Source organism: Pleurodeles waltl, chromosome 12 (assembly GCF_031143425.1).
Source record: "Pleurodeles waltl isolate 20211129_DDA chromosome 12, aPleWal1.hap1.20221129, whole genome shotgun sequence".
NCBI lineage: Eukaryota > Metazoa > Chordata > Amphibia > Caudata > Salamandridae > Pleurodeles > Pleurodeles waltl.
Window position 1 is genome coordinate 547,729,266 of NC_090451.1, and position 26,303 is coordinate 547,755,568.

Sequence of the window (26,303 nt, forward strand, 5' to 3'; positions counted from 1 at the left end):
CTTAAGGTTTTGTGCCAGCCCGGCATTTTTCTCTTTACTCCAAGGTTAATCTGCAGGTGCGGACAATGGAAGCTCTGAAAATGAGTTAATTGGTATAAAATGTTGCAACTTGCGTACCCGTCTCCAAGGATAATGTATGCTTAAGTAAAAGCTTGAGAACTGTTGTTTTTGATTGGATAATTTGAAGCCAACCTATGAACCCTCCAATGGAAGACCCTACTGGATTTGAACTGTTGTCTATTTAAACCAGGTGCACGAGAGGAAAGCAGCCATTACAGCCACTATTGCCGTTACCCGCCATTTTGCAGCTATTATGGCCCACCTTGCTGCGATGCCATTTTGAGAGACTTTGATGCTTTCTCTAATCGAGAGAAAGAGACTTAAATGATTCTTACCCTAGAGACTTTAACTTTGATTTGTCCCTTTTCATGAAGTATTAGTTTTATCTTGCCGCCGTGAGGCAACTGCCCCGTCCACCCCTGCCCCTTTGCCCCGTCCCATGCTGATCGAGAAACGGTACCTGTGAGACGAAGACTTCCTTGAATGCTGATTGTAATTGGTAAATATGAAAGGAAATTGTACAATTGCATTGTGTTTCCTTTAGGTAACCAACTGCTGATTTTGATAAGAGCCCTAGTTAGGAGTTTTCTAAATTAATGTTGCTAAATTGTTTTTGCATGAAGTCCCACATGCCGATGCTGATTTGAGGTTAGATGAGGATTCCTTTTGTCGCACAATGCAATTTGAGACCTTGTTATGCTGACTAAATGTATGCAATTAGCCCATTACAGATTATAGTTTTGGTGATTTGCATTGCTATCATCGAATGTCTTGTTATTCAAATGCTACATAGATTGCATCTTTTCCGCCGTTATGGACAGCTATTAATGTTCATTTATGTTTATCATTTGGTGTTGAGACACATCTATATTGTGCTAGCTTTGTTAATATAGGGAAATAAATTCACTAACTTTGAATAAACTGGTGTGGTTATTCCTGACTGAAAGGTCAGGGTTCGCCGAAAATGTATTCTGGATTAATTGTTAAGTGTTATGTTGATCAAGGCATTGCTTATGTTCGTTACTGATTATTGGTTTGATTAAATTGACTGACTAAGGGTGGAGAGGGTCCCACTTAGCCAAAAGATTCATCGGCCTAAAGAGCGTCAAAAGTACAGGTAAATTAGTAGTACGGAACGCTCTATCACAGCAAACACACCCTTCCCAGGGAGGGTGGGCGCATGTGAATCTATAGCACTACATGCTATAAACATATTTACAAGGTAAATATAATTTTCCATTCGTAGCAAGTGTGGTGGTAGATACACGTTTAGTATAGACTGCAAAACAGTACCTTTTGAAGCCGTGGCGAGCGTGTGGATAATGCAGATTCTTGAACTAAGGTTCTAAATAACGCATCACTTACCATGCCTTATTGATGGACTAAAATATCCACGCAGTAGAGCTTAGTAAAAGTGTGTGGAGATGATCATGTGGCTGCCTTACAAATGTCCAATAATTGGACGTCCTTTAAAAATCCATGGTTGCTCAATTCTTACGAACAGAGGCTCATATTTATACTCCTTTTGCGCATAATTTGCGTCTTTCTTTTGTTATGCAAATTTGGTGCAAACTCAACTCCATATTTATATTTTGAAGTTAGACACGTGTAACTTCAAAATATAGGAGTTTGCACCATTTTTTGGATGAGTGAACCTACCTTGCGTCAATGAGATGCAAGGTAGCCGTTCCCATTCAAAAAATGATGTTAGCCCCATAGTTATCACCCGTGGTAAAATGATGCACAGGTGGGAGGAGGGGTTAAATAATGGTACTAAGCTTGCTTAGCACCATAATTTACCGCCTGGGTCAGACCAGGCGTTAGGGGGCGTGTGGACCCATTTCCATGCTTAAACACCATGGAATGGGTTCATAGGTGCCCTCCCCAAGCCCCAGGAACACCCCCATCAGAGGGACACCGGAGGATGGGGGACCCCATTCTAGGGTAGTCCAGGTAAGTATTATTATTTTTTGCCATCGTGGGCCCTAACTTGGCACTGGGTGCAATGGCAATGCCCAGGGGATACTTGTCCCCTGTGCTGGCCACTGGGGTGGTGGGCATGACTCCTGTATTTCCTAAGACTGGAGTCATGTTTTTGGTGGTTGTGCGTCTGGAAATGGTGCTAGTCTGGTCAGATCCATTTTTTTGCCTTTAACCAGGCTAGCATCATTTTTGGATGCACAACCCCCTCATTCCCTACTGCCACTCCCACCTGGCTAGCGTCTTTTTTTAAGATGCTAGCCCAGGTTTAGCGCTGGCGTGCACCATTCTATTAATATGGATCTCTGCTAGCATTGAATAATGGCGAAAGCCGTCAGTATTATTTTTTGGTGAAAAACTACGTTCAATCAGTTTTCCAGCAAAAAGTATAAATTCGGGCCAGATTGTGCCATAGTTGGAGCAGGTATAACATATAACCGTTATAACACATGTGCCGGACTTTGATATAGGCTGCCTTTTTGCCGCTTTGCGAAGGGGACAAACAGCTGATTTGATTTTCAAAATGTCTTCACCCTGTCTATATAATACATAAGAGCTCTGTTAAAAGCCAGGCCCATATTTACACTTTTTTTGCGCCTCATTTGCGTCACTTTTAGACACAAAAGCGACACAAATGTCCAAAATGGAATGGTATTTTAGAAGTTTGCACCGCTTTTGCATCAAACAATGACGCAAATGCAGCGCAAAAAAAGTATAAATATGGGCCCTAGTATGTGAAGTGCCCTCTCCGCCATGGATTCTGGTTGTGGACAGAAAAATTGAGCTTATATGGTATGGTTAAAGTGAAAAGATGACACCACCTTAGGGAGGAACTTGATGTAGGTTCTAAGAACCACCCTGTCTTTGTGGGCCTGTATGAAAGATTCTTGGAGAGTTAGCACTTGCAATTCACTAAATCTTCTAAGAGAGGTAATAGTCAATAGGAAGCCCCACTTCGATGACAGGAACTGAAGGGAACATAAATGAAGTGTCTCAAAAGCCAGTACCCAATGCCAAATCTCCTGGACTAACTGAGCGAGCTTAAGAAAATGTGTTCCACCATGCTTCTGTAAGTTGTACATGGTCATCTGCCCTGATAAAGAACATTTTCTGACCAATTTTAACTTGGCTCTAAAAACTATCTTTCAGGTCATAATATAGCTTCAGCTCGTTGATATGGTAATCCTGGTCCTGGTATTGAGATAGCCACATTCCCTGGACAGTCAAGTTGACGAAATGCATGCCCCACCTTATGAGAGTAGCAATACAAAAGGATGATGGACGGAGTGCTGAACAACGCAAACACTCATCTGCAGTCACAGATCTGGGTTTAATCCATCATTCTTTTGCTCACCATGCTAGTCCAGTTTGGATCGAGCCAAATGCAAATCATTCTTGATCCTGTTCCTCATGAGAACAGTCCAGAACAAACTGCCAGTACAGGTCCTCCCTGGACCAGCAACAAGTATCCTGGGAACAGTTTCAGATTATCACATTTCATCAGCCAGGCTAGCTTGAATCCAGTGGCACAGTGAGCACAGGAGCCACGTTTGGGCTTATCATTCCCACTTGGGGCAATTTTATCAACACAAAAGGATGATGGACGGAGTGCTGAACGATGCAAACACACATCCCAAATCACAAATCTGGGTTTAATTCATAATTCTTTTGCTCACCATGTCACCCCAGTTTGGACCCAGCCATATCCAAATCAGTCTTGACCCTGTTTCTCATGGAAGCAGTCCAGCACAAACTGCCAGGCTAGGTCCTCCCTGGACCAGAAACAAGCATCCTAGGACCGCTTTCAGGGTATCACCCTTCATCAGCCAGGCTAGCTTGAATCCAGTGGCATAGTGAGGACAGGACCCACGTCTGGACATACCTTTCCCACTTAGGGGTCCTTCAGCAACACAAAAAGGATGATGGATGGAAGGTTAAACAATGCAAACACTCACCCCCAGTCACAGATCTGGGTTTAAACCATCGTTCTTTTGCTCACCATGCCACCCCAGTTTGGACCCAGCCATATACAAATCAGCCTTGACCCTGTTCCTCATGGGAACCGTTCAGCCTGAACTGCCAGACCAGGTCCTCCCTAGACCAGAAACAAGCATCCTGTGAACAGTTTCAAGGTATCACCCTTCATTAGCCAGGTTAGCTTGAATACAGTGAGCATGGGACCCACATCTGGGCATGATTGATTTGTTCTGCATTTCGTCCATCATCTGTTGTATTTGCATTTGTCATTCCAAATGGGAAGGGTATGCCCAGACGTGGCTCCCGTGCTAGCTGTGCCACCAGATTCAAGCTAGCTGAAGGGTGATACCCTGAAACCAGTCCCAGGATGCTTGACTTTGGTCCAGGGTTCCCCCGTTAGGGGAGCCAGTAAATCTATGAGATTTCCTTGCGTCGTTTATTACAGCACTTTTAACGTCTGTTCAAGAGCAGATGTTAAAAGGGGGCTTCCATTCTTTAGAATGGCCCCCTATGTACTCTGCAGGAGTAGCGTCAATATTTTGTGAATCCTAGGTTCTGGAGCAGGGACATTGCCTGTTGGGAAAAACATAAACACTCTTCATTCGCAAATGAAAAACCACCACCGCTAAGGACTTCGTAAACACTCTTTGAGCCATGGTGACTCCGAAAGGAAGCACTTTTAGTTGAAATTGTTGGCCACTTACAACATAGCAAAGATACTTTGATGAGCAGGGTGGATGGATATGTGGGAATAGGCATGCTTGAGATCAAGTGCCATCATGTAATATTCCTGGTGGAGGAGAGGGGTCATGCGAAAATGTTCTGGTGAGAGGTAATTACTGAGGGACCTACGGTCAAAGATAGGCCTGAGGAAGCTATCCTTTTTGAGAATAAGAAAATAGAGGGAGTAGGTTCCACTTCCTTCTTGTTGTGGGGGCACCCACTCTAAGGCAATCTTCTGTAGGAGAGCGTGCACCTCCTCTTGAAGAAGTGAGAATTGGTATATGCTTAGAGCATGAGAATGAGGTGCGATGTTGGGACGGATTGTGTGTAGTTCTTGGAAACAAAAATGTTGGATAATGGCTAAGACCCATCTGCCCGACATGATCTCCCCCCAGCGAGACAGTAAATCACAAAATCTCCCCTCAATAGGCGACTTATGATAGTGCAGGAGAGGTGGCAAATCAGTGTTTGGTAGTGGCAGACCCGGCTTAGCACTACTTCTACCCCTACCCCTTTATTACCTCAGTAGGAGCCTCAGCTGTAGCCTCTTCCCACCTCCTGGTGAGTGTACTGCTGCTGCCTTTTATAAGAACGAGGTTGATCGAGCAAGCTTCTCTTTATTTCCCCCAAATATAGTGGCCTGAAGGGATTTATTTGGCTTGAGTGCGTTCATGTCCTTTTTGATCTTTTCAAGCATCCAATCAACCTGATGCCTGAAAAAGAGCTCCCACTCAATCAGTGCCTTGTGCAGACGTGCACTTGTGAGCTGTGTGGATGATTATAGTCAGGTGTAACCTGCCCTCTTATATATACCTAGGCCCAGATTTAAGAGGACCTGGCAGCTCCTTGCACCACATTAACTTCATTTTTTTTTTACGCTAATGTAGCCCACCAAGACCAAAATCTCTGCGCCATATTTACAAGGTGGCGAAATGCAAAAACGGTGCAGTGGAGATTCCACTGCGTCATTTTTTGTGGCTACTTTTAACACCTGCACAGAGCAGGCGATAAAAGGGGCCAAACTATTGCTTTCAGTGGTCCCCTATGCACTGTGCAGGATTAGCTCCAGAGTTTTCATGTTAACCCTACACAGTACATCAATAGGGTGAAAAATGTTGACGCTACTGCCCCTACCTTGTGCCATGGTGCGCCGTATATTAAATACGATGCACTCATGGTGGCGGTAGGGGGGTGCTAAGGGGCACAAGAAAAGTGGTGCTGCATTGGATGCAGTGCCAATTTTCTTAAATCATGCCCCTAGTCTTTGGGAGAGAGTTTGAATGTCTTCTCGACCCTCGGAGTTACAACTCTTATTCTGACAGACTTTTTACAATTTTCAGGGGCAGACCTTAACATACAGGCTACATTCAGTTTAAGAGACTGTTTTTTTAGCAGGAGATCCTCTTCTTCCTCTGTGATATGCATATTATCTTTGTGGTGTGCAGTCATCCTATGAATTATCTCGTGATATGCTTCTGTGTCATCTGGATTTGAAGCTCACTGGTAGTGTTCTACATCATAATTCCTGGGGATCGACCCAATAATTTTCTCAGGGCTCAACTGTGTGTCCTTGCTCTGAAGGATGATCACAGGGCTCCAAAGGACTATATGGGCTACCTGGGTCTGAGTAAGAGAATTGGGACCCCCCCACACTCACCCTCCTTGGTGACTCTGATGGAGGTGGTGTGTGTATTTAATAACTGAGCACTAAACTGTTAGCCCGTTAGGTTGTGCGGTCCAGTGTGAGAAAGGTGGGATCAAAGAAGACACTTCCCAGTTCGTCCAGACTGGATTAGCCCCCAAGGAGCAAGAGGAGTGGGATTTGAATGAGAGAGAGACATGCTATGACTCAACATGATCAGGCTCATTTTACATAGTCGTGCTCATGTAAGGTACGTTCTATGTAGCAGTTTGAACTGTATTAGTTTAAACTGAGAGACAATTCTTACTTCTCGCGGGGCTACCAAGGCCTCAGTCCAAGCTTCTCCCACCCCAACCATACAACGTGGCATGTTATGAACAACCATGCAGTAAATGTCTGACAGTTTATGTTCCTTATTGTTAGTCAGGAGCAATTTAGCCTCCAAGGGGGGGTACTCCGGGACATCCTCCTGTTGACGCAAGTAGGGCTGAAGTGGTGCAGAAGTTAAAGGCATCTGAAAAATTGGGATTGGTTAAGGTCATATTCAGCTTGCAAATCTAAGAAGGATTTCAATAGCCTCTCTTGTAGGATATTTCTTAATATGGAGATTTTAATTGTGTCCCAGGTAGAAAAGCCGCCAAGTGCTGTCCCCCGTGGGAGTGTGGTCTCCTTCCACAGTGGGGTCTCCAATGTGAGTTTGGAAGCCTACCCCATGGTTCTGAGTGCATCCGTCCATGCCTTCAACATGGCCTGGGTGGCAGTGGGTAGCCAGTCTGGAACTGCGTCTCCATACAGGTGGTGAGGTAAGTTAGAGAATCCAATTACCCATCCCTCTGATGCATAGGCCAGGTCGTCAAATCCAGTAAACCACCAGAAGATGGACCACCCGATATTAAAGAAGCAAATCCAGGGTGGCCAGACCACCATTGAACATGGGTCAACAGCACTTCCCTAGGGACACCTGTGGTCTACCCCCTTCCCACAACAGGGATCTCAACAGAGCATTATCTCTTCGTACAGAAGAGTCAATCAATCTGGTAGGAGAAATTATGGAGCTGGTACAAGAGTTTTGGCAGGGCCACCATTTAAAAAATGGCTGAGGTACCCATCTGGGACTGGGGACGGGTGGACCAAAATTTAATATCTTTTGCTAGCCCCTGAAAAATGGAGGTTAGGTTGCGTTTGCATGCAACAATCCTGTCCATTGTAATATACAAGGGTAAATACTTGAAACCATTTTGGAGTCAGGTGCCCAGGGTGCAGAACAGGGACACAAACCTATCGGGTATATAGTCGACTTGGCCTCATTTATATGGAGGTCAGAGTAGGTGCCAACTGTTTGCAATATTTGTATTGCACATGGCTCTGACTCCTCCAAGTTGCCTAAGAACAACAGGACGATGTCCACATAGAGGGATATCCTATTGCTCACCCCCACAGACCACTGAAATTCCTGAAATAGAGCATCTACCCACATCTATGCCACCAAGGGCTCGATAGCAAGCGCAAATACAATGAGGGACAAGGGGCAGCCTTGACGGGTCCCTTGTCCAATGTTGAACCAGAGTGAAGATAGTCCCTCCAACCAGTACTTGCGACCATCAAGTTGGTATTCAACAGACGGACATAGCTAATGAAGTGCGGACCAAACCCATGGCACTGGAACAGGGTGAAAAGATAGTCCCAACTAAATGTGTGAAAAGCTTTTTAGAAACTGACCATGAGGAGCGCTTGGTGGCCTGGTAAGTCTCTGCCCAGCTCTAAAGCATTGTATACCCTCCGAATGTTATGTTTTGGAGCTTGATGCGGCATAAATCCAGATTGTTCAGGGTGAATTAAATGTGGAACCACCCTGACAAGGCCATTAGCTGGCATCTTAGGCCAGAACTTTACTTCAGTATTCAGCAGAGATATTGGTCTATATTTTTCACATTTAGTGCCCGGGAGACCACGCTTCGGTATTATGACTCTCTCAGCCACCCTCAAGTATCGGAGTAGTTCCCCATGGTCCAGAGACTTGTTAAACATGCTCAGCAGCAGGGGACCCATGGTGGACTACAGCAGGTGCCAAAATTTGGGCTGGAATCCGTGGGGTCCTGGCGTCTGGCTGAGTGCCATCCCTAGCTTCTTGCAAGGGACCTTCGCATCTAGAGTATGCCGCTGTTCAAGTGCCAAGCGTGGGAGCGGCACATCAGTTACAAACTGCTCTGGGTCCTCGGGGCCACCCGGCTCCATCTCATTGAGGCTTAGATAATAGGTTTCAAATGCAGCCGCGATGCCTGTACTGCCAACAATGCAGGTACCGTCATCACTCTCAAGAAACGCCACCGGTGATCCTGCATGGCAGGATGTGCACAGCCAGTGCAGAGTTTTGCTCATTTTGTCACCCCACTGGTATATGCAGTTGCGGGTGGCCATCCATGCAACTCTGGTTCCTTGGGTGAGCATTTGTTTTAGAACAAGTTGGGTATGGAGAGAGTCTCAGAGGAGCTCTTCCTGCATTGTTATAATATATTGTCTCACCAGGCAGAGTACTTGTGTCTCAAGATCATCTACCCTTTGGCGGAGTTGAATCCGCTGCCCCTGAAGAAACGTATGTCTCCATGAAGTGTGGCTTTCTGAGCCTCCCATAGGATCCCTCTTCAATTGCTGCTGAAGATGGTCTCAAATGGTGCTTCGCAATGAGCCCTTTCTCCAGATCGCAAGCACCCACTGGGTGCACCGCAATCCACCAGGATTTACCAGGCGGGTGGGCCCCAGACATGAGCAGCAGCAGGGTGGCTTACCTCCCACCTCCGCATTCAGTATGGCCCAATCTTGCCAATCCTTCCCGCAGCTTGTGTCTTCTTAGCCCTCTGGGCCCCCATTTGGAGTGACTCAGCCCACAACCATGGAAGCCTGCCTCAGGGCCATCCCACAGCAGCCTCGAAAGCAGGCCCCATAACCCCCGGGGTGACAGAGGTGGCCCCCTGGTCCAAATGAGCCACAGACAGAAGCAGAGTCTAGGCAGGTGATTCCCGGACTCCACAAGCAGGCTGGTATGGGTCCGTTGCCTCCACCTCGCATCTGCCCTTGTGGCCTGGCAGGTCTGTATTCCCCATTACCCAGTCCACAGCCCCAGGAGCCCTCCACAAGGCCACTCCACTCCCGCTTGGGGCCTGCTCATGCATCTCTCAGTTTTCACTGCCTTTAAGCTCTTAACCTTGACAATCTGTCCCGGGAGGCAGGCAGACTTCTCCATATTTCGATGCCAGACGGTGGAGCTCGCTTAGAGAACATCTGCCATGCTAGGCTGCTTCGCTACGCCCCCAAATTATAAGTTTTACAAAGACCTGATTGGACTCCCAGTTTGCCAACAACTTCCCACAGGTTCCTCCTTGGAAACAGATCGAACGCAGCTCCAAGATCAACAAAGGCAACATAACGATTCCCACCGCCAATATCTACTGTTCTCCATTTGATCATAAGGAATCTAAACACCTGGTCAACAGTTCCTGTTTTCTTACTGAAGCCTGCTTGCAAGTGACTTAAGATAGTGTTTTCCTTAATCCAATTGGTTAACTTATCTCTTAATTGCTTAGCAAAGATGTTTCGGATTTTATCCAAGAGGTTGATAGGGCGATAATTTCTTGAAATATTTCTACAGCCTTATTTAAAAATGGGGACAGCTAACGCATTGGAAGGAAAATGTTATTTACTCAGTAAGCATGTAGTGATGTAGATTCACATGTTCTGCATACTTCTGCCATCTAGTATTGGGTATGGAAGGTTGTTTTTCTTCGAAAGGTCTTTTGAGTCACGAGTTATAGTCACCCCTCCTCTTGCAGGTAATGGGCATGGGCATGTACTCCATTGCTAAATTGTTTTCCTGCAGGTGGGTGAGAATGGAGTGTATTGTAAATGTAAATATAGAGATGTCCAAGCAAGTCGATGTAGAAATAAATGTGAAGAGATTGCACATACCACTGTTGTATAGCTATTTTAGCCATATTTTAGACACATTATTATAGCAAACTCGGCCTGCCGCTGTGCACTTTAGCCCAGTTACTTTTTATTCAGTATCACTTTATTTTTCTAGCAATAGCCAGATTAGTGGTGTTGTTTTATTTTCTCGATCTAATTGATCTTTCATCTAGGAAAGAATTATGGGCCAGATATAGGTAGAAAGCAAATTGCGAGTTGCAAATTGCGAGTCCTTCCGACTCGCAATTTGCAACTCGCAATTTGCTATGCAGAAAGGTGTCTCAGACACCTTCTGCGACTCGCTATGGGGTTGCAAAGATCCACCTCCTTAATATTCATGAGGTGGGTCACAGTTTGCGACCCCATAGCGAGTCTGGGCACTCACGGGGATGGTGGCCTGCTGGAGACAGCAGACCACCATGTCCGTGACTGCTTCTAAATAAAGCAGGTTTTTTTTTCTATCTGCAGCCCGTTTACCTTAAAGGAAAACGAGCTGCAAATAGAACAAATTACCGAAACCTTTTGTTTCGGTTTTTTTCAGAGTAGGCAGTGGTCCATAGGACCACTGCCTGCTCTGAAAAAATAATTTTGTGATCATTCACAAACGGGAAGGGGTCCCATGGGGACCCCTTCCCGTTTGCAAATGAGTTACCATCCACTTCAAGTGGATGGTAACTGCGAGTTGATTTGCGACCGCGACATCACGGTGCGAGTCGCAAATAGGAAGGGAACACCACTTCCTATATGCGAGTCGGAAACACATTTTGCGAGTCAGTTCCGACTCGCAAAATGTGTTTCTGCATCGCGTGCGGGCATTAGCGCCTCGCAAACGGCGTTTTTCGCCGTTTGCGAGGCGCTAATGCCTTGCTACATCTGGCCCTATATTCTTAGCAGGAAAACGAGCTGCAAATAGAAAAAATTACCGAAACCTTTTGTTTCGGTTTTTTTCAGAGTAGGCAGTGGTCCATAAGACCACTTTCCTGCTCTGAAAAAATAATTTTGTGATCATTCACAAAGGGGAAGGGGTCCCATGGGGACCCCTTACCGTTTGCGAATGAGTTACCATCCACTTCAAGTGGATGGTAACTGCGAGTTGATTTGCGACCGTCAACTTACATCGCGGTGAGAGTCGCAAATAGGAAGGGAACACCCCTTCCTATTTGCGAGTCGGAAACACATTTTGCGAGTCGGTTCCAACTCGCAAAATGTGTTTCTGCATCGCATGCGGGCATTAGCGCCTCGCAAACGGCGTTTTTCGCCGTTTGCGAGGCGCTAATGCCTTGCTACATCTGGCCCTAAATTCTTAGCAGGACATTCATTTCACTTTGTGCTTTCCTCAAGGCTGCATTCAGATAGTGTTGCTGGCAAAAGTGGTACGCTGTGTTTCCAACATTTCACAAAAACATCCACCTCTTTACGTGGGGACATTTTCTCATTTTATAAAACACTTATTTGTCCCATACTTGTTAGAAAAAAAGTTTTGGTACTCAGAGGGGGGAAAAAGGAAGTGCCGGTACTCAGTACCCAGTGAGTACCGGCCCATTTAAAGCACTGCCTATTACATATGTAATTGAAGCAAATTATCTTTGCAGGAGGGTATGGTTTGCGCATGTGCAGGCACTCTTATTAAAGCAGGGCCTTAACCATCCACATCTTACACCAACAAAAACATGAGCAATCAACACAATGAACAGATACTTCACCTGACATCAGCACCAATAATGGCTTGACAGCTCCACCCCAAGGCGCCCCTAAGGAGATGAAGCCATTAATATGCTGGTCCTTCCATTCCTGTGGTTGCTTAGTTAGAAAATAGAGGAGATACATGCCGCCAAGGCTATGGCCAATAAGGAAAACTGGCTTCTGGTAAGCTTCATACATCTCCTCAATCAAGTCCTTCATCTTGCGGAAGTATTCCTCTTGTACATCTGTAGGGGTCACAGAAGAAAGAGACCTTCATATTACAATTTGTGTAGTTCATTGTAGGCATAAACAGACATTGTTTGCCATAGACAATACTCTCTAGCATCAGTCCATTGGTTGTTTGCAGGCAGATAGAACATAAGCATTAATTAACATCAATTTTGAGGAACTTGTGATCGGTGTCACTCTTAAGATATAAAAAGAGCACTGGACTGGGAGAAAAGTGAAGAATTCTTTTAACCCCTTCACTGCCAGGCCTTTTCCCCTCCAGTGCTGAGCCTTTTTTTGGCTGTTTGGAGCAGTTCGCGCTTAGGCCCTCATAACTTTTTGTCCACACAAGCTACCCACGCCAGATTTGCGTCTTTTTTTCCAACATTCTAGGGATTCTAGAGGTACCCTGAGTTTGTGAGTTCCCATGAAGGAGAATAAGAAATTAGCCAAAATACAGCAAACATTTCTTTTACAAAAAAAAATGGGACAAAAAGGCTGCAGAAGAAGGTTTGTGGTTTTTCCCTGAAAATGGCATCAACAAAGGGTTTGCGGTGCTAAAGTCACCAGCTTCCCACCTTTCAGGAACAGGCAGACTTGAATCAGAAAACCCAATTTTGTAACACAATTTTGGCATTTTACTGGGACATTCCCCATTTTTACTATTTTTTGTGCTTTCAGCCTCCTTCCAGTTAGTGACAGAAATGGGTATGAAACCAATGATGGATCCCAGAAAGCTAAACATTTCTGCAAAGTAGACAAAATTCCGAATTCAACAAGGGGTAATTTGTGTAGATCCTACAAGGTTTTCCTACAAAAATAACAGCTGAAATAAAACAATATTGAAATTTAGGTGAAAAAAACTGACATTTTTCTCAAAGTTTTACTCTGTAACTTTTTCCTGCGATGTCAAATTTTTTAAAACAATATACCGTTATGTCTGCTGGACACTTCTGGTTGCAGGGATATATAGGGCTTGTAGGTTCATCAAGAACCATAGGTAAAGAGAGCCAATAAATCAGCTGCACCTTGCAATGGATTTTCATTCTATACTAGGTATACAGCAATTCATTTGCTGAAATATAAAGAGTGAAAAATAGGTATCAAGAAAACCTCTGTATTTCCAAAACGGGCACAAGATAAGGTGTTGAGAAGCAGTGGTTATTTGCACATCTCTGAATTCCGGGGTGCCCATACTAGCATGTGAATTACAGGGCATTTCTCAAATAGACGTCTTTTTTACACACTGTCTTACATTTGGAAGGAAAAAATGTAGAGAAAGACAAGGGGCAATAACACTTGTTTTTCTATTGTGTTCCCTCAAGTCTCCCAATACAAATGGTACCTCACTTGCATGGGTAGGTCTAATGCTTACGACAGGAGACGCAACATGGACTCATCACATTTTTACATTGAAATCTGACGTGTTTTTTGCAAAGTGCCAAGCTGTAGATTTTGGCCTCTAGCTCATCCGGCACATAGGGAAACCTACCAAACCTGTGCATTTTTTAAAACTAGACACCTAGGGGAATCCAGGATATGGTGACTTGTAGGACTCTCACCAGGTTCCGTTACCCAGAATCCTTTGCAAACCTCACAACTCGGCCAACAAAAACACTTTGGTGACAGAAAGTTCTGGAATCTGAGAGGAGCCACAAATTTCCTTCCACCCAGCGTTCCCCCAAGTCTCCTGATAAAAATTATACCTCACTTGTGTGGGTAGGCTTAGCACCTGCGACAGGAAATGCCCCAAAACACAACGTGGACACATCATATTTTCCCACAGAAAATAGAGCTGTTTTTTGGTCTAAACGCTCACGACAGGAGACGCAACATGGACTCATCACATTTTCACATTGAAGTCTGATGTATTTTTTGCAAAGTGACTAGCTGTGAATTTTGGCCTCTAGCTCAGCCGGCACATAAGGAACCCTACCAAACCTGCGCATTTTTAAAACTAGGCACCTAGGGGAATTCAAGATGGGATGACTTGTGGGGCTCTCAACAGGTTCTGTTACCCAGAATCCTTTGCAAACCTCAAACTTTGGCCAAAAAACACTTTTTGCTCACATTTCGGTGACAGAAAGTTCTGGATTCTGAGAGGAGCCACTAATTTCCTTCCACCCAGCATTCCCCCAAGTCTCTAGATAAAAACAGGACCTCACTTCTGTGGGTAGGTCTAGTGCTCGCGACAGGGAATGCCCCAAAACACAACATGGACACATCAAAATTATCAAATACAAAACTACCTGTTTTTGCTGGGGGTAGGGGAGGGTACCTGCGTTTTTGGTCCTGGCTCAGCAGCCATACAGGGAAACCTACCAAACCCAAACATTTCTGAAAACTAGACACCCCAGGGAGTCCCCGGAGTTGTGACTTGCGTGGATCCCCAGTGTTTTCTTACCCAGAATCCTCAGCAAAGCTCAAATTTAGCAAATAAATCACATTTTCTGCACATTTCTGTATGGGAGCACCACACCGGGACAAATTTCCTACCACCCAACGTTCCCCTCAATCTCCCGGTAAAAATGATACGTCATTTGTGTAGGTGGGCCAAGTGCCTGTGACAGGGAAGAGCCAAAAACAGGTTGAAATTGAGGGGGAACCAAAGCGGATCCAAAAGGGCAGTTTGAAAAAATATATTTTTAGGCTGACAAATGGGGCAGAATAGTTATCGGTATAGATGCAACAATGCTGGGTGGTAGGAATTTTGTGGATTCCTGCAGATTCTGGAAGGTTCCATCAGAAAAATGTGGGAAAAATGTGTGATTTCCAGCAAAATTGTAGGTTTGCAGGGCATTGCGGGTAAGAAAATGGTGCAGGGTGCTTGTGAACCACACCACCCTGAACTCACCCAGATGTTTAGTTTTCAGATGTGTCTAGGTCCTGTGGATTTTTCTACATGGCAGTGTCGCAAAGTCCAAAAGGTGCAGCCCTCACCATTCCAAGTGGGATGATTTTGAGAGTTAGCCTAGATCTCGTGGCCCAAATGTAAAACCCAAACCCCAAATAATCAAATGTCCTCTTGCTTGCCGTGGGATAAGATGCTTTAGTGTGCAGGGGAAAGCTGAACGACTGTTACCCCCTTCATTTGGGCTGGGGGCATAACCATGTCCATACTGGTTGGTAGCCACCAGCCCTTTCATTTGTACATTTTTTTAATTCCTTGGCATATAGTAGCCTTTCTGCCCCCCTGGGGCGTGGATCGGGGGTAATTGCCCCATCTGCCTACCAGTGGGCAGAACAACTTTGTCCCCATTTATTTGGTGTGGGTTTTTTTTTAAATCGTTCCTGGTGTCTAGTGGGGTTTCTGCCACCCTGTGGGCAGATGAGCATTACGAAAATAGGCCAGTCTGCCCCAAGGGGGGCAGAAATGGCCAAAAGTAAATTTGCCCCCTCAGAGGAGCGACCCTTGACTAAGGGGTCACTCCCCATCTGTAGGAAAAAAATAAATCCCTGGTGCCTAGTGGTTTTTGCCCCCTTTAAAATATGCAGGTCTGCCCCTAAAGGGGCAGAAATGGCCTAAAATAAATTTGTCCCCCCCAGGGGAGCGACCCTTGCCTAAGGGGTCGCTCCCCTTTTGTGAAACTGACCTAAAAAAAAAATCCCTGGTGTCTAGTGGTTTCTGCCCTTCCTGGGGGCAGATCAGCCTTATCAATATAGGCTGATTGCCCCCAGGGGTGACAGAATAGGCCTAATAAAATTATTGCCCCCTGGGGAGCGACCTTTGTCTAAGGGGGCGCTCCCCTTATGATACAACACACAATAAAAATTAAAAAAAAAAAAAAAACAATCCCTGGTGTCTAGTGGACTCTGCCCCCCTCGGGGGCAGATTGGCCCAATCAATATAGGCTGATCTGCCCCCAGGGGGCAGAAAAGGCCTAAAAATAATTTGCCCCCTGGGAAGCAGCCCTTGCCCAAGGGGCTGCTCCCCTTATACACAAACAACAAAAAAACAAAATCCCTGGTGCCTAGTGAACATTTCTGCAACCCGATCGCATCGCAGTCGGGCAGCAGAAATACTCAGAGTGACATCAAAAGAAAAGAAAAGCCTTTCCTTTCTTTTGATGCCTCTGCCTGCCCCCTCCCCCAAGGGGAAGAGAAATGCTTAGCATGCCTCCAGCGCGATGGGAGGTGACCTCTGAAGAGGTCAGCACACGGCTGCGTGCTGACAACATCAGACGTCACTGGGGGGGATGGGAGCTGGTCGGGGTGGAAGAGAAAGCGGTTCCCCTTCCAACCCTGACCTAGGCGGGTGGGGAGGTGGCCCTCGGAGGGAGCGCTAGGGCTTCCCCCGAGGGCCGGTCCCAGGACGTAATGGTTATGTCTGTGGCGCCTGAGCGCTGCAGCCACGGACGTAACCATTATGTCCTTGGCGGGGAAGGGGTTAAAGACCTAAGTGTCAGACCATACTGAGTTACCAAAATCACTTGCACCATGAAGTAGCTTGACTTGCACATACATGAAAATGTGGGGCAGATTTACAAAGATGTTGTGCAATGTAGCAAAGCAATCAAAGTTGCTGTGCTGCGTTGTTTAAGGGAGAGAGAGCAGAAAGTGATAAAATACACAGCCAGGACTGGTTCAGAGGAACACATGGCTACGTTGTCTGCATAAGCACTAATCTTGATCTCGGTTCCTTTCGAAGCTACAGAAGCTATCTATGGACTACAAATAAGACACTATAGATAAAAGTCAAAATAGAAGGCAAATAATAGGGGGTACAATGCACATCCCTGTCATGTGCCGCGAGATACTAAAAAAATGGAAGAACAGTGTACAGACATGAGCACATGGCGACTGGATATCAATACAGACACTTGATACGATCGATGTATCTAGCCCGAGGCCCAAAATTTGGAGGACTGCCCATTAAAAAGATCATGAAACCCTGTTGAATGCTTTCTCAGCATCTGTTAGAAATGGGGACTCTAGTTATGAAGTTGGTTTGCACCCTGTCCAAGTAGGGACCCTCACTCTAGTCAGGGTAAGGGAGATACCCAGCTCAGATAACTCCTGCTCTCCCCTTGGTAGCTTGGCACGAGAGCAGTCAGGCTTATCTCAGAAGCAATGTGTAAAGCATTTGCACATAACACACAGTAATATAGTGAATACACTACAAAAGGACACCACAGCAGTTTTAGAAAAATAGCCAATATTTATTTGAGTACAACAAGACCAAAACGAGAAAAATCCAACGTACAATAATAAAGATATGAATTTTGCAAGAGTTACTTAAAAATGCAGTTCCTTGAAGTTCATAGTTCCATCTGGGGCTATCACGGTGCCGTGAACAAAAAATCCAACAGTTCAGGCCAGGCGTGGTGTTGCGGACCAGCTACGCTGTCAGGAAGACCCGCAAACATTACCTTGCAAATGTAGGGTGTCATGATCCTCACTATGAGATCCGGAATACGGCATTGCTGGCATTGTAGTCGTCAGTTCCAGAGGTCGGTGCAGGGGTCGTCGGGCCCTTGAAGTCACACATGTTGCAGATCGAACTCCTGGCTGATGATGAAGTCAGGATCGCTAGTGTTGATGGGGTCGGGGCTGCAGTGCGAAGCGGGATGATGCGACGTGCGGTGCCCAAAGGTCACTTTGCAGGCAGTGGCTCAGTGAAGGCGTCCTGTGGCGTTGGTGAGACCAGGGCTGCGGTGTGAAGCAGGGCAGTGTGACATGCGGTGTCTCCAGGTCACGGTGCAGGCAGCGTCGTCGTTGTTGTTGCTGAAATGCTGTCGTCGGTAGGTCCAAGGTGGCGGCGCGGCCCAGGGCAGGTGCTGTGTGGTGCCCACGGGTCGCGTTACAGAAAGGGGTGTCTGTTATGGATACTGGAGTCGATGCCGCTGGCGTCGATGGACCGGGCTGAAGTGCAGGATGGGATGGTGCGTCATGTACGTCATGAGAGGTGTCCTCAGGCCATGGTGCAGGCAGCGGCATCGGTGTCAGCATGGGGCGTCATCGTCGGGGATGCCAAGGCTGCGGTGTGAGCAAGGCGATGCGGATTGCAGGACCCACGGGTCACAGTGCAAGCAGCGGCTTGGTGATGTCGTTGGGCTTCATCATCGATGAGACCAGGGTTGCGGTGCGATATGGGGCACTGCTCCATGCGGCGACGTCAGGACACAGTGCAGGCAGCAGCATCATTGATGGCATCACAGTGGCTTTTCTTCTGTTGCACCACAAAACATACAGTTCCCAGTGCTGTAGGCAGATAAAGCTGAAGTCTTTGATATACCTGAGCCTTCCAACAGGAGGCAAGCTCTATTCCTAGCCCTTGGAGAAACTTCACAAGCAGGATACACAGCAAAGTCCAGTCTTTGTCCTCTTTAAGGCTGAAGCAGCAACTGCAGGCAAACCCAGCAAATCACACACAGCAAAGGGGCAGTACTCCTCCTCCAGCTCTTCAGCGCTTCTCCTTGGCAGAGGTTCCTCTTGATCCAGACCTATTCTTAAATCTGGGGTTTTGGGTTCACTACTTTTACTCCTTTCTGCCTTTGAAGTAGGCGAACTTCAAAGGAAGGTCTCTGTGTGAGGATAGGCACAGCCCTTTCAGGTGTAAGTGTCAGCTCCTCTCTCCCACTGTAGTCCAGGAGACTCATTAGGATATGCGGGCTACACCTCAGCTCCCTTTGTGCCATTGTCTAGAGGGAATTCACAACAGCCCAACTGTCAATCTGACCCAGACGTGGAATATACATGCAGGCAGAGGCACAGAATGGTTTAAGCAAAAAAAATGACCATTTACTAAAAGTGGCATTTTCAAACTGACAATCCAAAAAACAACTTTATCAACAGATGCATTTTTAAATTGTGAGTTCAGAGACCCCAAACTCCACATCTTCATCTGCTCCCAATTGGAAAATGCACTTTAAGGATATTTAAAGGCAGTCCCCATGTTACCCTATGAGAGAGATAGGTCTTGCAACAGTGAAAACTGAATTTGGCAGTATTTCACTGTCAGGACATGTAAAACACATCAGTGCATGTCCCACCTTCAACATACCCTGCACCCTGCCCCAGGGGCTACCTAGGGCCTACCTTAGGGCTGCCTTACATGTAGTAAAAGGGAAGGTGTGGGCCTGGCAAGTGGGTACTCTTGCCAGGTTGAATAGGCAGTGCAAGACTGCACACACAGAAACTGCAGTGGCAGATCTGAGACATGTTTACAGGGCTACTAATGTGGGTGGCACAATTAGCAGCTTTTGATTTACAGGCCCAGGGTACCCGTGGTGCACATTACTAGGGACTTACCAGTAAATCAAATATTCCAATTTTGGATAATCCAAACACCAATACAATTCACACAGGGAACACTTGCACTTTAGCACTGATCAGCAGTGGTAAAGTGTGCAGAGACAACAAATCAGCAAAACAGATAAAAAATAATAGGAGACAGAAGGCAAAAAGTTTAGGGATAACCCTGCAAAAAGGGCCACTTCCAATAGTATCTAATAATATCATTCCAAAGCACCTTCTCATAGTATTAGCAGCATCAAACATTGCTATAGCTGTAATAAATATGATTGGTAGTATCCCTGCTTGAGATGAAGCTGTGGGAACATACCAAATCGTGAATACAAGAAGCCAGCCTTTTAGCCAGTAATTTTGCCTATATTTTGGCATCTGTCTTAATTAATGAAATAGTGAAAAATGACTTTTTCTCTTCTGCTGGCCCATTATTTAAAAATATGACCTCTTACCAGAGATGCCAGTATATCTAGAAAAGGCTTAATAAACTGTAATTGTATTTATATAGCACTTACTACCTCTGACGAGGCATTGAAGGGCACGCTACTCTGGAACCCAAAAGGATAAGTGGTGGATTAGTATAGGGAAATATGAGTACAGGTTTAGTATTAGCGTGGGGAGGTATGAGTTAATTTGAGCTGAGGACATGTGAGTCTGTTAGTTGACTTGAATAGAATGGAGGGATGGAGGAGGGAACAATCCTGAAGTGTTGATTGGGAGATTACAGTAGTAAGATGAGGTTTGGGATGAGTAAAGGAGAGGTGGAGAATGTAAGAATCTGTAGAAAGGAATTAGGGCGATCATAGTAGGTGAATGGGGTTTGGGATGAGTCAAAGGAAAAATAAATGAAGGAGAATGTAGTAGGTTTGTTTGAGAGCTCATAGACATAAACTGAGGTTTTGGGTAAGCCAGGAGGAATAGAGGAGAATACTTTGGGAAGGGTTATTTTGCACATCATAGTAGCAGAATGGGTTTGGGATGAGTCAGAGAGTGGAGAGAGAGGATAGATTGATAGAGGTATAGAGTGATGTTCAGAGAGAGAAAAGCTTTTGAGAGAGTAAAATGTATTTGAAGCTAATTTATTTGCGTACTTTTATAACAGTATTTTATCTTTCCTCAATATTTCAATAGTGAAATGCTTGTAGATAAATAGTTAAGATAATATTTACCTATTGTGATAGATGTAGCAAAAACAGAGACTCATAAGCATCTAATCAAGCAATTTATATAGAAACTATGCAATGACTCATGAACATGTTAATTGTAGAATAATATACCCACATATAAATATATATATATATATATATATATATATATATATATATAGACAACAAACAGGCTCCACTTCAGAGCCTCCCGGAGCACTCTTGGAATTTACAGCCACATTAATTTCATCTCCCCAACATGACGCGTTTCGGCAACCTGCCTTTCTCAAATGCCAGTAGTGAAAAGGACATTTAAACACAGGTGCTTAAATACGTTTTTTTCATTGCTCTTTAATCATGGTACTTGTAAGTGAAAAAGGACTTGCGTTCCCCATTGAAAATCTAGCTAAGAGCGCCGCCATCATATTATGTCTTAGAAGTTGTTTACATAGTCCCAGTCATGATTTTACTCCAGTGGATTATAATACCAAAGTGGTTTCTGGGCACATTCCTTCAACTTTTATATCCGGTGCACTCTCAGTTTAAACACTGTTGTTAAATATCGTGTCTTTCAAAGCATGTCAATGTCCCTTCATAAATAAATGTGCTATGCCTTTTCATCAAGCCGTATTTTTGCCCATAATTTTACTCCATGCTGAAAGCGTTTGTTAAGTAATTTACGCTAATCCATGTAGTCATGTCCTGAATTAACAGCAAGCATATATTTTCGAGTTGGCAGGGCTACGGTGGTTCTGGTAACAACAATTATTTCATTCCACAAAAGCTGCTAATGTTACCGAACACTTTCAGATGGGTGCCTCCTTCGTGCAAGCAGCAAGCACGTGAAATACAGACAACAAACAGGCTCCACTTCAGAGCCTCCCGGAGCACTCTTGGAATTTACAGCCACATTAATTTCATCTCCCCAGCATGACGCGTTTCGGCAACCTGCCTTTCTCAAATGCCAGTAGTGAAAAGGACATTTAAACACAGGTGCTTAAATACGTTTTTTTCATTGCTCTTTAATCATGGTACTTGTAAGTGAAAAAGGACTTGCGTTCCCCATTGAAAATCTAGCTAAGAGCGCCGCCATCATATTATGTCTTAGAAGTTGTTTACATAGTCCCAGTAATGATTTTACTCCATATTTTATAAATACATATTTATATACATTTAATTGAAGTGAAATATACATTTATTAAACAGGCTGAAAGAGTATGTATATATTTTAGGACTGTTGGAAAATGGGTTATTGGTAAGGGCAGGTAAGTACCTACACTTAGCAATAGGCCACCAACCTCCACTTAGATCCAGTTAGGTCTCAGTAAATTAAACCCACCTCAACCCTTGGTAGCTTGGAACCGAGCGACAAGGCTTAACTTAGGAGACAGAGTGTAAAGCATTCAAATATCACAAAACAGTAATTAAATAAAACACAGGAAACAGTTTAAAAATCCAAAACCAATTTATAAAACTAGATTATGTTTTTATCTTTAAAATGATACAAAAACGAATAAAACGGATAAGGGGAACCAGAGATATGAATTGTTGGAAAATGGGTTATTGGTAGGGCAGGTAGGTACCTACACCTAGCAACAAGCCACTAACCTCCACATAGGTACAGTTAGGTCTCAGTAAATTAATCCCAGCTCAACCCTTGGTAGCTTGGCAACGAGCGTCAAGGCTTAACTTAGGAGACAAAGTGTAAAGCATTCAAATATCACAAAACAGTAATTAAATAAAACACAGGAAACAGTTTAAAAATCCAAAACCAATTTATAAAAATAGTTTATATTTTTATCTTTAAAATGACACAAAAACGATTAAAATCGGTTCAGGGGAACCGGAGATATGAATTTTTAAAGAATTATTACTTTTCTAGCGCTTAGAAACAAAAAGCGCCAATCGGGTCATCTGGTTGCATCTTGGTCAAACTTTCAGGCCGACCGCGATGGAGCCCTGCTCGGCTACAGGTCGCGGGAGGCCTCGGTTAAAAAGTTACCTTCTGACTTAGTCTTTATTTTGAAGTTTTTCTTCACCGGGACGAACCTGCCAGTTGAATCCGACCTCCTGGAGCCCTTGTCCGGATACGCGATGTGGGTTTCCTCGGTGGAGACTTTTACCTTCGGACTTAGTCGTTTTTTCGAGATGAAAATCCTTCGACCGGGGTAAACCTGGATCTTGATCTGACGTCCATGGAGCCCTTCTCGGATACGATGGCTGGGAGGTCCCGGTCAACTTTTTACGTTCGGACTTAGTCTCTTTTTTGGATGTTTTTCTTTACCGGGACGAACCACGAAGTCAGGCCGGGTCGCGGTTGAGGCAAGCCGGCTAGAATTTCCGCGGCGGGTCGGTCCCTCTCTGGAGCTTTTTTCCAAAAATTCTCAAATCTTTTCCAAACTTCTGGGGCTTCACCCAGATGTTCTTTTAAGGTTCTTTTGGGGTCCACAGCTCACCCCAAGGGTCCAGAAGTTCTGTGATGGTCCTTGGGGGGTGCGGACTTCAACTCCCAGAATGCACCTGGCGCAAACTCCTTTTTGGCCACTGGACAGTGGTCAGCTGGTCGCTTTCTTCAGGAGTTGGTGCAGGGGACTCTGGTTTAGCAATTTTTCACCTGTAGCAAACAGGGAGTCCCTCCTTGAACCAGTTGAAGCCAGGCAAAGTCCTTCTTGTGGTGAAGCCCAAGTGTGCAGCTGGTGCAGTCCTTCTGAGTGCAGGGTCCAGGTGCAGGCCAGGGGTCCAGCAGGGCAGTCCTTCTTCTTCTTTAGTTCCTTTCTTGTTGAATTCTGGAGGGGATCTGAGGTGTGGATGCAGGTCTGCCAGTTTTATCCTTGCTCCTGGGTGAAAAGCAGGGGGGCCCTGGTTCTCCAATCAGGGACAGGGTCGTCCCCCTGTGATGACCACTTCCTGGGAAGTGTGGCAAAAATCCATCCCAGAAGGCAACAGTCTCTAAAAATCCAACATGGATGAATCTGATTTTTGGAGGTTACATCTGGCTGAGCCCACCCACTGGTGTGGCTAAAAATCATAAACACACCCCTCTCCTGCCCTCTCCTAATCTAATCAAGGGGGCACCTAATTGTCTGGGGTTGCAGGATGTGGGGGTGTTGCTGGGTGCTCCAAATGTCCTTCTCTGCCTTTGAAGACCAGTTTGGCAGCCCCCCCCTTCCTGCCTCACCATCTGCTGAGGGGAGATTCTCTCCCCCAAGCACATTCCTTTGTGTGAAGCCAGGCCACTTCACACCTAATCAAGGCAGCCTGGCAGAAGCTGCTGCAGGCTGGCCAATCAGAGCACAGCAGCAAAAACAATGCAGAGCTGAAATTGGCAACTTTTTAGGTAAAGTCTAAACTTTTTATCTGAACAAGTTATATTAAATCCAACAACTGGAAGTTGTGGGATTTATTACAACAATTAATTTGATACCAAATTCTTGGTATGTAACATTTAAGGAGACTTTAAAATTTAAAATAAAGTCTGCCCATTCTAGCCTATGAAGGCCATTTACTTCAATGAGGGAAAAACGAATTTGGCTGTTTTTACCTCACCAGGGCTTATAAATCTATTTTTATAAAGTCCCTGCTTATAGTTACATGGCACCCAGCCCTAGGGGCACATAGGGCACACCTTAGGGGTGACATATGTAAAAATAAGGTAGTTTAAGACTTTGGAAGTACCTTTAATTCCAAAGTCGAATTTGCATATAACTTTAATTTAAAAGCAGCCAGCAAGGCAGGCTTGCTTTTAAAATGACACTGGGCACCTCAGCAGTGCACCTAGGTGTGCACCACCTATGCTGTGGTCCCTAAACCTACATGCCCTACCATATACTAGGGACTTATTGGTAGGTTGACTTAGCCAATTATAATTAGCCTAATTTGCATATCCATTTTACACAGAGCACAGGCCCTGGGACTGGTTAGCAGTACCCAGGGCACCATCAGAGTCAGGAAAACACCAGCATAAAGTGGAAAATGGGGGCAAAAAGTTAGGGGGCCTCTGCAATCACCCCTTTTTTCCCACATGAATTTTTAAAGAATTATTGTTTTCTAGCGCCTAGAAGCAAAAAGTGCCAATCTGGTCATCTGGTCGCACCTCGACCGGGGCAAAGTCAAAGTTTAAGGCCGACCGCGATGGAGGCCCGCGGGACGCCTCGGTCAAAAGTTTACCTTCACACTTAGTCGTTTTTCTGAAGATTTTCTTCAGCGGGACGAACCTGCCAGTCCAATCTGACTTCCTGGAACTCTTCTCCGGATACGCGTTGTGGGAGCCCTCGGTGGAGATTTTTACCTTCGGACTTAGTAATTTTATCGAGGTGAAAATCCTTCGACCGGGGTAAACCTGGATCTTGATCCGATGTCCTTGGAGCCCTCCTCGGATATGCTGGCTGGGAGGTCCCGGTCAACTTTCTACGTTCGGACTCAGTCTCTTTTTTGGAGATTTTCTTCACTGGGACGAACCTGCAAATCAGGCCGGGTCGCAGTTGAGGCAAGCCAGCTAGAGTTGCGGCGGCGGGTCGGTCCCTCTATGGCGCTTTTCTCCAAAAGTTCTCCAAACTTCTCCAAACTTCTGGATGCTCTCCCAGATGTTCCTTTAAGGTTCTTTTGGGGTATCTGTCACTTAAGGGGACTTTTAAAATTAAAATAACGTCTCCCCATTCTAGCCTATGAAGGCCATTCATTACAATGAGGAAAAACTAATCTAGCTGTTTTTACCTCATCAGGGCTTATAAAACTTATAGTTACATGGCACCCAGCACAAGGGGCACATAGGGCACACCTTAGGGGTGACTTATATGTAAAAATAAGGTAGCTTAAGACTTTGGAACTACTTTTAATTCCAAAGTCGAATTTGCGTATAACTTGCGTATAACTTCAATTTAAAAGCAGCCAGCAAGACAGGCCTGCCTTTAAAATGACACTGGGCACCTCAGCAGTGCACCTATGGGTGCACTACGTATGCTGGGGTCCCTAAACCTGCCCTACCATATACTAGGGACTTATAGGTAGGTTGACTTAGCCAATTATAATTAGCCTAATTTGCATATCCATTTTACACAGAGCACTGGCCCTGGGACTGGTAAGCAGTACCCAGGGCACAGCCAAGAGTCAGTAACCACCAGTACCTGTCCAAAAAGTGTGGGGGTGACCAGGGCAAAAAGGAGGACTTTCCTACAAGGACAAAATAGTTCTTATATGTATTTGTACAAAGAAATACACATATCTAGATATATACACATGATCAAAATCAAATTATTAAATTCCACTGGCAGTTCATCTTTCCCTGTTTCCTTGCACGGTGGGAGTAAACCAATAGCTTCCAGTGACCACTTTTAGACAAACTCGGCTGTGTCCTGAAGAAGGTGGTGTTCATCATCGTAAACCACCGAAACGCATTGACAAGGAAATAACACTGAATGTGTCTTGTAGCATTTTGTTGTAGATTGACAAAGGTTTCTCCTAACACCGTGCCTGATTATTAGACTCATCTGTGGCAAAAAAACATATATTTGTTGTTTTTGTCTGCTGGCAAAGTTGTTTTTTATTATATTTAGTAATTTTTAATAAAGGGGGTGAGGGGTTTATCATTTCTTTTGTGTATGTGTAAGGAGTTTGTCTAAAAGAGGTGGGGTTGAAAACATGGTTTCAGTATGTAT

General features: G+C 45.1%; 1 protein-coding gene across 3 annotated transcripts in view; it reads right to left on the reverse strand.

Moving 5' to 3' along the window:
- Positions 1-26,303, reverse strand: part of LCAT (lecithin-cholesterol acyltransferase) — a 499,529-nt gene that overhangs the window by 68,254 nt on the left and 404,972 nt on the right. For all 3 annotated transcript variants that reach the window (XM_069217600.1, XM_069217602.1, XM_069217599.1), the window contains exon 5: positions 12,049-12,273. In XM_069217600.1, coding sequence (XP_069073701.1) covers positions 12,049-12,273 — 225 coding nt within the window. The remainder of the gene's footprint in view (positions 1-12,048; positions 12,274-26,303) is intronic.